The sequence below is a fragment of the Arachis stenosperma genome, chromosome 9 (assembly GCF_014773155.1).
Source record: "Arachis stenosperma cultivar V10309 chromosome 9, arast.V10309.gnm1.PFL2, whole genome shotgun sequence".
NCBI lineage: Eukaryota > Viridiplantae > Streptophyta > Magnoliopsida > Fabales > Fabaceae > Arachis > Arachis stenosperma.
Window position 1 is genome coordinate 8,939,257 of NC_080385.1, and position 13,532 is coordinate 8,952,788.

Consider the following 13,532-nt stretch of genomic DNA (forward strand, 5'->3'; position numbering starts at 1 on the left):
TTGTCCGTCACCAAAGTTCAATATCATTGATGACGTGGTTTAAGCCTTGTCATACTGGACATATTAAAACAACGTCGTATGTGTTGTGGTGTTAAAAAAGGCGTTAAATGACGTCATTTGAGAGTTTGAACAATCATAAAACATTATACCTCTCCTTTTTTATCACTTCGTCTTCTCCTTTTTTATCATTGGGTACCCATCCCGTTGTGGGTAGGGTATAAGTTGGGTGTTAGTTCAGAGTATATCATATCTTATCCTACTTGCACTCCTAATATAATATATAATATACATCTAAAAATTATTTGTGTAGTGAAAAAAAAGTGGATATTGAACCTATAACTTTTTTCTTGTAAAATTTCAAAATAACCACTAAGTTAATCATTTAAATTAGTTATATAGTACGTTTGTTATTTAAAGAATAATATTGCAAGAATTTGAAATTAGAAGAGTAACAACATTTATCTTTATTTGTGATATTTTAATTTTATTAAAAATTTGTTGATCATGTTATTTGTAATTTTATGTTTGATTTTTTTAAATTTTATTATTTTTAATTTTAATTTGAACTTAATTTTTTTTCTATTTTATTAATATGTATGAAATATAGAACGATTGAATTTAATATTTGCTTAAAAAAATTTGATTTTCTTACAGATAGGATAAGGTTATAATTGAGAAATTCTCAATCTACGAATAAGATAGAATTAAATTTTAAAAAGATTTTTAACCCGCAAAATTAGAGTAGGGTCCAAACCAAACCCTACCATATCCATTGCTAGCTCTATCCTTCATTGAACAAATGCATTATCATTGGCTAATATTCTCTTAGATTTTGCAAATGAAACGGGAGATGCATGCCTCAACTTAAAAACGAGGTGTATAACATTTTAAAATTGTCCAAACCCTCAAACGACGTCGTTTAATGTCTTCTTTAACGTCAAAACGCGTACAACATCGTTTTAATATATCTAACATGGTAAAACTTGAAACATGTCACTACTGGCATTGAACTCCGGTAACCAAAACTACACTATAGACTACATTAATGCAATCTTTTAAATTTGGAAGATCAAATTATAACCATTAAAAAATTAGAGACTAAATCAATTCAACTCAGCCAATTTTAAGAACCAGAATGTACATTTACCACAATGAGAAAAATGTGAAAAAGAAAAGTCACACTATATCACCAACATCTATTCAAATATACACTTTCTCGTCGTGAAAAAATAACAATAAAAATAGAATTTTAACTACATATTGAATAAAAAGTTGATATTAAATATACATTTTATCTTTATCATTTTCAAAATTGTTCAAAACTGTTCCTATATTTGATTCAATTATATTTTTTATGTTTGAAAAAAAATTATTTTTTCATTTAATTTTTTTTAACAATATAATCATTTAATCTTTTAACCTATTTGTTAGCTGGAGGAAGATTAGTAAACCCAAGAAAGTAGGGGGATTGGGCATACGACATGTTAAGGATCTCAACCACGCTTTTATGATGAACATGAGCTGGGGTATAGTGGAGAAAAAAGACTCCCTGTGAGCCTGAGTTCGATATATGAACAACTATTTTTACAGAGAGCAAAATCCAGGAGTCCGTTGATAGACCCAACTTAAGATGCCAAGATGACAGCTTCACCGCGCGAACCTGCAATGGTAAACCCACAAGATCAGTGCTTATGAAGCCAAAAGCAGTGATAAGTAAATCAACTTAGAGAATTCACTATTTAGTAGGTAGGATAGTTGAGTTGAAGTACAAGCATCATAAATCTGTTGTACTAGCTGTAACATCGCCTCAGCATCTTCAGCTAAGCGTGCAATTCGTTCTGCCTCCTTGACTGCTTCAGCGGCTAAATATGACTTGCTTTCGGCCTCGGCAATTCTGTAGGCTGCAGTTTCAGCAGCTTCCTTTATTGTCTCATTAGATGCCACAAACTCGGGGGGTGGTGGTGGTTGTTGCCGTTGTGGCCACACATTCTTTTTCACAGCAACTGGTGATTTTGGCACAGGTGAATAGTCCTTTTTAATCTTGTAACAGTTTTGTACCTGCATTCGGTGTAAAGAGTTGACAAATCCACATAGAGCAAAAACAAGTTCTGAAATCATTCAGCCTAGATATGTGAAATTTCTTCTTAGGAGGCATGAGAGCAGTCTCAACACTAAAGAGTAATTTAGGTCAATGGCTTAAACAAAGTGCGGAACAAAAATATATTGAGGGAACTATACATCTAACAGTAAAAGCATGAGTTGAAATAATCAACATGAATAACTATAAAAGTAAAAGGATCACATCGGACAAACCTTTTCAAGTTTCCCTTGACTAACAAGCCTCCTCAACCTGGTACTCAATGCCCTTCTGAAATTCTGAGGAACCTTGTGTTTTTGCTGCATTTGACATGGAGTCGTTTCTTTAAAACTAAATTAAATGTACACGCTAGAATATTGAAAACAGAACAATATGGACAAGGGACAGTCCATATTAAATTTCATCCCCCCCCCCCCCCCCCCAAAAAAAAAAAACACAAATACAATGAGGAATTCGATGTTAAAAGTATCTCTGGTGTTTCCAATCTCATTCATCCTCCCCCAAAAAATTAAAGAATGTTTACTACTCTCTTCTTAGACTAAGAGGGGACTTAAGATACCTAATCATATGCCAAAAATTCCATCCCATATCTTTCACAATAAAGAATGCATAACTATATTTATCACATTTCCATTCCCAACTTTTATATGCAACACCTATATAACATATAATCTCAGATACACAGCATAGCATTTCAATCAACTATGGATGTATTGAAACCATTACGATAAAAAAAATGAATAATCTGACCTCAATGAAGTTAACAATGGCATTCAGGTCAGATCCATTAGCATCTTTCAAAGCTGACAGCGCTTCTAAAACCATTGCATTGTACCTGAGAGAAGATAAACAAAGATAAACAAAAGCAACAAACAATTCAAAAGTAACAAAATACCTTTCTTATTTTGTTGAGGCATACAACAGTTTTAACCACAACTACAATCCAAATCCACATCATTTAATTGCACTAATCCATATAGAATTAGTGACATTAATTCATATACCTCGGACGATTCTTGGCATCTTCATCATTTTGAGAAGAATCACCCACAGCAACAGAAGGATCAGGTTGATGAATCATAGTGGTGACAATAGTAGCATCTTCCCCGGCAACAACAATAGCATTACTAGCAGCAGCAGCAGCAACTGGGGCACCAGCAATAGGAGCCCCAGCCTTGATTCTAGGAACCCTAGGTTTTTCCTTGGACCCTTGAGTGCCATTGCTAACACTCAAATTCCGCCATTTATCCTGAATTACAACAAAAGAACAAAATTAAAACCCCACACTCAAATTTCACCGTTTATCCAGAAAACCTTAGATTGAGATAAGACGCGAATTTGAAAAACGAAATTGAAGAGGCTAATCAGGGGAATTTTGCACCTTGAGGTCGATATTGGAACGTGAAGTGAGAAATGGTGCAAATTGAGGGTCTTTGAGAATGTTCTTCCACTTTCCTGGACCGTGTTTTTCCACGCCAGCGATGAGTGCGTCTTCTTCATCTTGCGTCCACTTTTGCTTCTGATTACCCATCTTCTTCCTCTTCTTTCTTGAATTCTTCAGCTCAGTGATTCCAGTTAAGAGCTTCCTCCAAAGCTGTGGAGGTAACCAAGACTTTGATATAAGGTGTGTGTTAATAACAATAAGCAGTGATGTAAATAATCAAATAATCAAATAAAGACAAAAAAACAGAAATAATCAAATAAGCATCCTTTTAGCTTAGATCAAGTGAAAGGAACCATAAAAAAATAACTATAATTGCTCCCACTGTATGCATTGCATATCACTGAATCCCGAACTAACACAAGTTCCTTATGCTTTCTCAATAGTCATCGATTCCGAATACCAATTTTAATAACAATAAACTTAAAATAGAAATCTAAGAACCCAGAAAGGGGGGAAGAGAGAAGAACCTTGAGGAGCGTCAGTCGTCACCGAGAAGCAGGGCAGCACCGTAGGTCGTCAGTCGTCGGACGTCAGTCGTCAGTCGTCGGACGTCAATCGTCGGTCGCCACCGTCGTCAGTCGAACGAGGAGCTGGGAGTGGGAGAGAAGACGAGGTCAGGGGTCAGCGTTGTTGCCTGTACACACCTAGTCCTAATTGTGTAATGTGTATGATGACTGGGTCGGGGCCGGGTCCGGATGACCCGAGATATGACCCGGTCCCAGTTTTACTCTTTTTTTCAGATTTTATTTCTTTCTTCCTAGTCAATTTCGGGTTACTCGGGTCCAGGTTCGAGTTGGACCGGGCCGTGTGTTTGCCATGTATAATGGAGTTGCCACTAATTTTGTTACCAGAAAATTGAAGAAATTTATTAATTTATAAAAATATTTTTGTTTTGAAAAAACATTCAATTTGAAAGTTTGGTCAATGGTTATGAGAAAAAAATTACAAAAATTTAATTTTATTATATTTTAATAGACTCATTAAAAATAAATTATGTTAATTATTAGAAATTAAATAATATTTATACTTTTATCTTGAGACAATAAATTAAAATGAAATAACATTTTTACAAAATTAATGAAGAGTTTAAGGACAAAAGACATCATTTATGAAAAAAATATTTTTAATTTTATTGACGTGGTTACATATTTTCTAATGGAATAAAAAATTCAAATAAACATAATTTTTTAAAAATAAAATATTTTTTATTTTTAATTACACCTTATGCAACAAAACCAAGGTAAGTGTTTACTTTTACAATTTAAAAAAAAAACGTAAAAATGGTCTAATAACACAATCTACAAGATAAACAAAAAATGTATATAAAGAATTGTGAAAACTTATGTATAATTATTTTTATATAAAATTATTAAATAATTTAACATATTTAATTAAATTATTATCGGAAGTACACACAAAGAAAAAGAAAGATCCAAACGGTAATCAAAAACCAAATACTATATACTGAAGTACACAAAGATAAAGAGCAGCACATTAGAATTACAATTTGAAATATATTATTTCTAATTATATTAATTATATATTAAAATTAGTTATCAAAATTAATTATTAGTATAAAATATATATTAAAAATAAATTAAATTACATATATACTTATATATAAATAAATAGTCACTAATTTTGATAGTTAATTTTAATATATAAATAATATTTTTATATTATTTTAATGAAATTTTCAGGGAGAAAAAAGGTATTAGTATCTCTATTCATACTGTATTCTCGAATATTAAAAAGAAGCATCAAGTAAAAGATTTTTCAATAAATATACAAAAGACTGGAGCTTTATTTATTTTCATATATATTGCAAATTTAGCATATTGTACAAACACACACAACTTTATTTCCAAATCAAACTAAAACATCCAAAAACAAAAACAAAGATAATTATACATAATAACTTGATCAAGGAATATATTAAGATTATTCCTTATCTTATTTAAATGCCACACATAATACAACCAAACTAATTAACACAATAACACCCCCATGCATTTAGATCAAGGTTTTGAAAACTGGACCAGTCATCAAACCACTTTAGTCACTGATTTACTGGTTTATTAATTCAACCGGTCCAATCAATGGTTCAACCGAAAAAACCGTTTTAGAATAAAATAATAAATAAATTATAAATGACCAAAGACGAGGGTACTCCAAGAACTCCTATTAGATGCAACAGCATTCAACATTATCACATTCTCACACACACATACAAAGCCTTAACTCAAACAACAACCACAGCAAGTGACTTGGAAAGAAAATGTAAATACCGAAACAATCACAAGCATACAGAACATGTGAATATTATTATAGCAAACATAATAATAAAATAGCTCTTCTAATGCATCTCCAAAAATTCCCAAATAAAGAAAACTACATAATCTGATCCACTTGATTCAAAAAGCTACATATATTAGAAAAATTAAGAATCAACTAAAAGAAAAAGAAAAGGAAGGCCTAGTTGATTCGATTCAATTGCCCGAGATGAAGAATCAAACAGGGCTGAGAAGCCGAGAGTTTAATGTTAAACATAGGCAGTGCAAATTTTAACAAAGTTCACCACAATGATTAACAACAACAAAAAGCACCGAAGGAACACTCAGTAATATAGGCAGTGCAAATTTTAACAAAGCTCATCACAATGATTAACAACAACAAAAAGCACTGAAAGAACAGTGAATCAGTAACATGGGCAGTGCAAATTTAAAATTTATCATCAAATACAATCAGTGAGCAAAGATAATCAATCAAGCACTGACTGAGCATTCTGTTCTGATTCTGTGACTGGGAAGCAACAAATTCAAGTTACAGCAACAAATTTAACAAATCCTAGTAAAGTCCCGATTTACAGCAAAAAGGCAAATTTATTGATTACCAATTCAGCAACATGCAGAAATACAGGGAGAAGGGAAATCTGGAAAAGAGAGAACACTAAACCAAAACATTAACCAATAATCACAAAACACTAAACCTTCACCCAGCAATTACAAACAAAGCCAGCAATTACAAACATTAGCACATTATAAAACATTCCAAAACACTAAACCTTCACCCAGAAAAACCAGCAACTACAAACAAAGGCATCAATAAATTTGAACAAAAAAATTAAGAGCCATCAGCAATTAACAGAGCCATCGAGCCATCAGTAACAGAGCAAAGAATTGAAAGCAACAGACTAACAGAGCCATCGAGCCATCAGTAAATTTGAAAAAAAAAATTACAGCCATCAGCAACCAGCAAATACAACACAGATCCATCAGCAGCAGACAATTACAATTTACAAAACATTACAAGAAAAATGGAACACAAATTGAACAACAATTTCAGAACTTCAAACGAAGAAGACGACCATACAATCAGAATTCAGATATTTTCATAATATTTTTAATCAGAACTTCAAAATTATTAATTAACAATGTTCAACCATTATTCAACCTATTATTCAACCTAGGAATTCATAGATTAATTAACAATTATTCAACCCATAAGGTCATAACAAGTTCAGAGATTATTCAACAATTATTGTTAAAAAAATAGTAAAATACCTAGAAGAACAGAGCTGGCGACGGAGGCATGAACAGAACTGGCGACGGAGGCAGGAACAGAGCTTGCGACGGAGGAACAAAGCTACGCGACGGAGGCAGAAGGCGAGTCCGGCGACTGTGCTTCCACTGCTGAGAGTCTGAGACGTTAGCTGAGTGAGGGACTGAGTGAGCTTCGAAGCTCCAACCGGCGACGGCGTCAGGAGCAGTCCGGCGGCTGAACGAAAGGGAGGGATTGAGCTCGCCGGTGTTGAGAGGAACGGCCAGCTCGAGGGTGAAGGGAGGGACGAGAGAGGGAGTGTGAGCTGCGCCGTTGGAGAGTTGGTAGGGTTGGGGGTGTTTTACTGTTAAGCTAAACGGCTGCGTTTTGGCGTTTTTGGGCAAAATAAGAAAACCGGCTGGTCTCGGTTCGGTCCGACCGACCGGTTCTCAGCCAGTTCAGCGGTTTGAGAACGGTTTTTATTCTGACGGTTTTTTATGTTAAACCTAGCTTTCTTTCAATTTTTTCCTCGTTTATCTGCTACCATGGATTATAATAGTAAATGAATAGCATAATATTTTTTAAGTTGAAAATCAAAATCAGCTTATAAACTAATACTTAAATTAGTGAAAAAAAAAAAAACACTTTGAAGGGAGCATGCAATAGAAGAGCAAAATTTATATGACAATTTTTATCACTACACTATGTGAGAAGGGGCAAAAAGAAAAAGGAAAAAAAAAGAGTGAAAAAGATCGATGGACCATAGTACTTAAAGCATCTTACCCAGCAAAGATATATTGAGTCATGAGAAATTATGAAATAGCAAATGAACTAATCTTAATTCAAGGATCAAAGAGAAAAGCACAACCAATAAGTAGTTTTAACAGAAGGAAGTACGTAACTCTTGTAATGTAGAGCCAGAAAGTTTCAACATTTATCCACATGACTCAACACACCTAAACCTGCAGACTTGTTCTGATAAGCAAAAAGTGAAAAATTACAGAGATGCCATAACTAAGTTGCAATAAATTAAAAAAAAAAAAATCAACAGGAAGCATAGGTGTCTATATTGTATTAGTTATAAGCAGCAGTATTCTAAGCAGAAGATAGAAAAATTCCATCACAATTCTCCACCCCCAAACTTGCATGATGAAGAATAATATAACTAAAACAATTCATAAGAGGTCAATTTCAGCCCTCTACATGAAATGTCCTGTCACCAGCTTTAGTGTATTTGGTTGGAAAGGAATTCTAGAGTTTTAAAGCTTTCTCATTCTTGAATTTATTTGAGACAGATTATTAATTTGGCAGAATTTATTTCAACGGTTAAAATTTATTCCATTAAAACGATTTAATTTCACAAACTCTTGATTTATGATTTTGAATATGGTGTTTTGATCTTAAGCTATCTTCAAAAATATCTCTCTAAATTTGTTGGAAGATTATGATTAAGAAGATGACAAAATCTTATATTTGTTTTGGTTCCAACGCACGATCGATTAGATTATATTTTTTAGAAAGATATTTGTCACTACACTTAATTACTATAGGATTGATAATAATACTCTCTCAGAATATAATAAAACCTATGAATTTTTTAATTAGTAATAATAAAAATTCTCAATTCTCTTGAATAAAAAAAATCTCTCAATAGTTAAAATACACACTTAATTAATATCTATAAATAGTGAACAAGGATTTGTTTATATATATTGCACATAACAATTATAATGTGTTACGTACATAAATCGTTGTGCCTCTTCTATTATTAATAGGATACAATGTTTCAAAGATATACTTGTGTCCCTTTAGCCAAAACTATATTGTTTTAAACATAAATCATTTTTAAAAGATTGTGTCAGTTTAACCAAATGATATTATATAATATTATTATAATTGACAATATATAAACGGTTGGTAACTGTTAATTAATATTAAGTAATTAAATTTGTAAATAGTTAAATACCTTTCACCAACAACCGTACTTGTTCTCCATCTAGCAGCGAGTGTGCTTGCATGTGGTGGTTCCATAAGAGAGAAGAGAGAGAGAATGGTGGTGTTGTGTGGTGTCGGGATGGGGTTTGGAGAGGAGGATGATGATCGTAGCGGCATGATGGAGGAGTGTAGAAAAAAGTTTTTGTTGCCACCACCTTTTCCTATGGGGGATGCCATGCCCCAATTTCAATGGGGACACTCCATTCTCTATCTCTCTCTCTCTTGGAAATACTTGTTATTTATGTTTGTGTTTGGATTAACATTTATTAAAGTGGAGTTTGATCATTTTACATAGAAGTAAGTTTGTGCTAAGACTGGAAGTCTAGACAAAGCTCAAGCTTGGCTCATAAAAATGAAGTTTGGCTCACCGTTCGACTCATTAACATTCGAATCTATTTCATAAGCTCAAACTCGGCTAAATGAAAGTTCACGAATTCACTCGAACTTCCGAACTAGTTCAAATAATAAGAACATAATCTATAATTTTATATCAATAAATTATAACTTGTATATATTAAAAAAGATTAATTTTATATATTGTCTATCTATCAATTATAAATTTTTTATTTATGTCCTACATCAAAATTTTACATAATATATATATATAATCGAGCCAACTCACGAATTAATGAGTTAAGTTTATCAAAGTTAAAGTTCGGCTCATTTAATTTGTGAGCTCAATTCCAAACTCAAGCTCGGCTCACCAGTTTACAAGTTCAACTTGTCGAGCTCGAACTCAAACTGGCTTATGAACTGGTTTGACTTACTTCCAGTTCTAGTTTGTGTCAATATAATTTATGTTTGACAATTCTATACCAAAATTGATTTTGATAAATGTTGGATAACCTTTTAATTTCCTAGTTAATTCTCTGTTCAACTACATTAAGAATACATCATAACAAAAAATATCCTTCTAAGACCAAATAATTTCTTTTTGGTTTAAGATAGTTACTCTAGGGTGTTAAAAATTATTTTCTTCTAATCACAAGATCATGGACACAATAAATAGGAGAACAAATATATTAGGAAGTTACAATTCAACTGTTTAAATATCTACGTTGGCTATTTTCAAATGTAAGACATACTCAAATTCCAAAATTTGATCCAGAGATGTCAGAACAGGAATCGTGTATTCGGTGCAATTCAATGATCTTTTTCTCATTCATCATTCAACTGGTTGTCCACTTCAAAAACCTTCCTCAGTTTCTCTTCATCTGATTCAAAAACCTTTCTTGCCTGTTTCAGCTCTTCATTCATAGATAACAATTCTGTACATCGATTAAGTTTTGGCAAATCCTGGAGCAGTAAAAAAAATTGGGATTAATCCTGAACAAAAATGTTCAATCATGTATTATAATGTAAAGTGCACTGGCCTAAATCAAGCTATCATGTATTAGAATGGTCACAATACAAATATTTTGAAGTGTGGAGTCACACAATTTCAGATATACCAATCATTTATTTTATATTTCTTTAACAGTTACTGTGTTGTATTAAATAATGTCACAATGATCTTTTTATGGTAAAGAGTGAAGATGTTATGAGCCTTAACCTGTTTTGATAGATATATTTAGGGTTAAAAATAAATTAAGAAACACGGCTACATTAGATGCACCTTCTTGCATGTTTCACACACTTGACTTTAAGTTTAGTTTCAACTTGTGGATTGGTTGACAAAAACTTTAAAATTCTAGCATAAAAAACTGAATTGGATTAATGTTTATGGATACTTGAAAGTTTCAACAAATTATGAAGTATTAGCCATTTTGCCTCTTAATCCATGACAGTACAGCTTCATATATCATGCCTCAAAGCAATTGAAGAGCAAATGGGACAAGATTTCAATGAGTGGTTTCCTTTGAGATATTTCATTCAACGCAGAAACTAAAAGAACTCCAGAGAGTTCGAGAATAGAACATAATCTTCAATTCTTCATGATAATTATTTGAAATTCTTTTATGAACAAAGAAGTACCTTGCGAATCAAATAAAGGAAATCCTCAACTGATAGTTTCCCTCTCTGTGATCCAATATCTTGAGCTTTATGTACCTTCTTAACAAAAAATTTCAAAGCACAATAACAACAAAAAATTCAAATTAATCCAGAACACCGTAATTCAGTTGAACAAGAACAATGAAAAATTAGGTTTAAAAAATAAATAAATAAATTTGGTTACCAATTCCGTGACATATTCCACAATAATATCCTCCATAAGCGCCACACTTTCAGGAAGAGGCTAATTGTGCAAAGCATAAAATAGTTCAAAGTTTAATAGCCATTAAATTCACATCCCAAAAAGTAATTAAGAAATTAAAGAAAATAGTTTAGGGCACTTACATTGGGATCATCTCCAAAGCCGTACATCATATGCTGCACTGTATTAGCAAGCATAAAGAAAATTATTAGTGACAGTTACATGCATAACTTGTAAAGAACTTTTTTTTTTCCTTTCTCTTCAAAGAAACAGAAAATTGCAACGAAAAAAGGAAGGTTGGATAGGGGTGATTACTGACGTTCTTTCTGGAAAACTCCTCTTTTGCGCTTTGAAGAAGTTTCGGAAGGTTGAGAAGAAGCAGCTCTTGGTTTCGACGAGCTTCCACCACCGGCAGTGCTCATTCTTCCGCACAAGAAGAAGGAGAAGGAATGAACGACGATGAGTTCCGATTTCTTTCTCTTTCACAAGCCGGTTTTTTTTGTGTGACATTTTGGGCCTTTATTTAATTTTTGGGCGTCTGATTTCATGGGATTACAGGGCTAGCACCTAGAAGTCCAGTTTTTTATAAATCCAACTTCAGCCCAGGTGAAACGGATGGCTCACATTACCTGGAAAAAAAAATGAAGAAAGAAAGATCACACTTCGCAACCTTTTTTGTTGGTTAGGCTGAATTGGGCGACGGTTGGCATAAAACTCATTAAATTGTAACGAACCTTTCCTTAAGCCTTAACCACAAATACCTAACTTCATAACCACTTTCGTAACTATTTATTGAACCTCTTACCTGTATGCTGCATCTATTATTGCTTTTATCCCCAAACTATATTCCTAAATCCCGATGCTATACTATACTATTGTTTACGTACTCAAAAGAAAAACATGTTAATGAAAAAAACTAAAAAAGAAAAAGAAGAAAGAGGAGAGTTGCACTGTTGCGTGCTTGTGTGGGGCGTGTGTTTTTGGCGAGTAGCAGATACCGATAACAGTTACGCGTAGCCCGAGAAAATAGCAAAATACTGTTCTTTCACGCTTTTACTGACACGTCACCGGATATTTGCAATTTTGCATGTTGTTCACCACCTTCATCGACACCACACCATGACGTGGCACTTCTTCGATGATGTTGGGGAGCCTGTATTTGGAAAATGTGGGTCCAATTCCAACACGCACTTTCTTACGAAAACTGCAAGGCTCAGAGAGTTCAGAGTTCTCACTACCCGACACAGTAGCCTCCCCCTCACGTGAGGACCAAGCCCAAAATCGTTCAAAGGGTTTATGAATTATGACTTTATGGTTAAGTGGCTAACCACAATCCAAACACGGAAAAGTCACCGGTTTTTTTTCTTTCTCAATGTCAGCAGCCTGGACGACGACGTTTTGCATTCCTGAAATAAGTAAATAAGCTCTCAATGATTATTTAAGAATGTCACATTCAAGCCCGATAAAATTGTAATTAGATCATTCCATAGAAATCATCAATGTCTGATGATGAAATGGTGGGACATATGCAACGATTCCCTTACTGTAATTGAATTTAGCTCATGCTATGCCTCCACTTTTTTTATTTATTAAAAATTAATACAAAAGTTTTTTTTGGTGACTACACAAGTTTAATTTTAATAGGCTCAAAGGATTTTATACATTATTTAATTAAATATATGCATTTAAATAACAATTCGATGATATATAATTAGATACTTTTAAAATTATTTTAGAAAAAATTTAAAGGTCAATATTTATGTAGTTGAGAATAATTATCTCATTTTACTTGATTTGAGATATTAAAAAAAAAATAGATAGTTATCTCATCTTATATTATCTATCTAAAATAAAAGAGATATTTAAATGTTAGTTAGAGATTTTGGTCTCAATTTGAGACTTCAGAAGAAAAAAAAAAAAAAAGACAATCCTAAATATTTGGATTAGAAACCATTCTAATATGAGACTCAAGAGTAAAATTCGTCACACATATTTTTATTAATATTTTTAATTAATTATTATTAAAAATAACAAATTATATCAATTCCTAAATTTTAAAAGTTCTTAATAAAATTAAAATTATAAAACATGAATTATAATTTAAAATTTAAAACGTATGATTTAAAACTTAAATTTAAAAATTCAAAAAATTCTATCTTTTTTAATTTTGTTTGAAATATATTAAGATTCGTCTTAGCGAAGTCAAAAAAGAAAAGATAGCACTTAGATAAAAAATAATAATTAAAAGAAAATATTTTTGG

General features: G+C 32.5%; 2 protein-coding genes across 6 annotated transcripts; both read right to left on the reverse strand.

Moving 5' to 3' along the window:
• Positions 1–1,484: 1,484 nt before the first annotated feature.
• LOC130948575 (telomere repeat-binding factor 4-like) lies at positions 1,485–7,446 on the reverse strand. 5 transcript variants are annotated; one of them, XM_057877350.1, is made up of 8 exons: positions 7,106–7,446; positions 4,010–4,132; positions 3,480–3,710; positions 3,103–3,347; positions 2,849–2,933; positions 2,314–2,397; positions 1,770–2,058; positions 1,485–1,660 (listed from the first exon to the last, which is right to left on the reverse strand). In XM_057877350.1, exons 3-8 carry the CDS (start codon positions 3,627–3,629, stop codon positions 1,626–1,628), a joined length of 888 nt encoding a protein of 295 aa, XP_057733333.1. In that variant the 5' UTR covers positions 3,630–3,710; positions 4,010–4,132; positions 7,106–7,446; the 3' UTR covers positions 1,485–1,625. The 5 variants fall into 5 exon arrangements, with proteins under 5 accessions (XP_057733333.1, XP_057733331.1, XP_057733335.1 ...); XM_057877348.1 differs by having other exon boundaries at positions 3,480–3,692; positions 7,106–7,443; XM_057877352.1 differs by lacking the exon at positions 4,010–4,132 and having other exon boundaries at positions 3,480–3,692; positions 7,106–7,445.
• Positions 7,447–10,134: 2,688 nt separating this feature from the next.
• LOC130951496 (transcription initiation factor TFIID subunit 13-like) lies at positions 10,135–12,149 on the reverse strand. The gene is made up of 6 exons (XM_057880151.1): positions 12,006–12,149; positions 11,591–11,900; positions 11,415–11,452; positions 11,254–11,313; positions 11,052–11,126; positions 10,135–10,373 (listed from the first exon to the last, which is right to left on the reverse strand). Exons 2-6 carry the CDS (start codon positions 11,691–11,693, stop codon positions 10,236–10,238), a joined length of 414 nt encoding a protein of 137 aa, XP_057736134.1. The 5' UTR covers positions 11,694–11,900; positions 12,006–12,149; the 3' UTR covers positions 10,135–10,235.
• Between the last annotated feature and the right edge of the window lie 1,383 nt (positions 12,150–13,532).

Bases quoted from the DNA above. Each gene is read 5' to 3' on its own strand.
- LOC130948575 (XM_057877350.1), bottom strand. From the start codon at position 3,629: ATGGGTAATCAGAAGCAAAAGTGGACGCAAGATGAAGAAGACGCACTC. The intron at 3,348-3,479 runs GTGCAAAATTCC...GTTGTAATTCAG, and splicing joins GTTCCAATATCGACCTCAAG to GATAAATGGCGGAATTTGAG. The intron at 2,059-2,313 runs GTTTGTCCGATG...CACCGAATGCAG, and splicing joins GTCAAGGGAAACTTGAAAAG to GTACAAAACTGTTACAAGAT.
- LOC130951496 (XM_057880151.1), bottom strand. From the start codon at position 11,693: ATGAGCACTGCCGGTGGTGGAAGCTCGTCGAAACCAAGAGCTGCTTCT. The intron at 11,127-11,253 runs GTAACCAAATTT...TTTGTTAAGAAG, and splicing joins TGGAATATGTCACGGAATTG to GTACATAAAGCTCAAGATAT. The intron at 10,374-11,051 runs GTACTTCTTTGT...TTACTGCTCCAG, and splicing joins TCCTTTATTTGATTCGCAAG to GATTTGCCAAAACTTAATCG.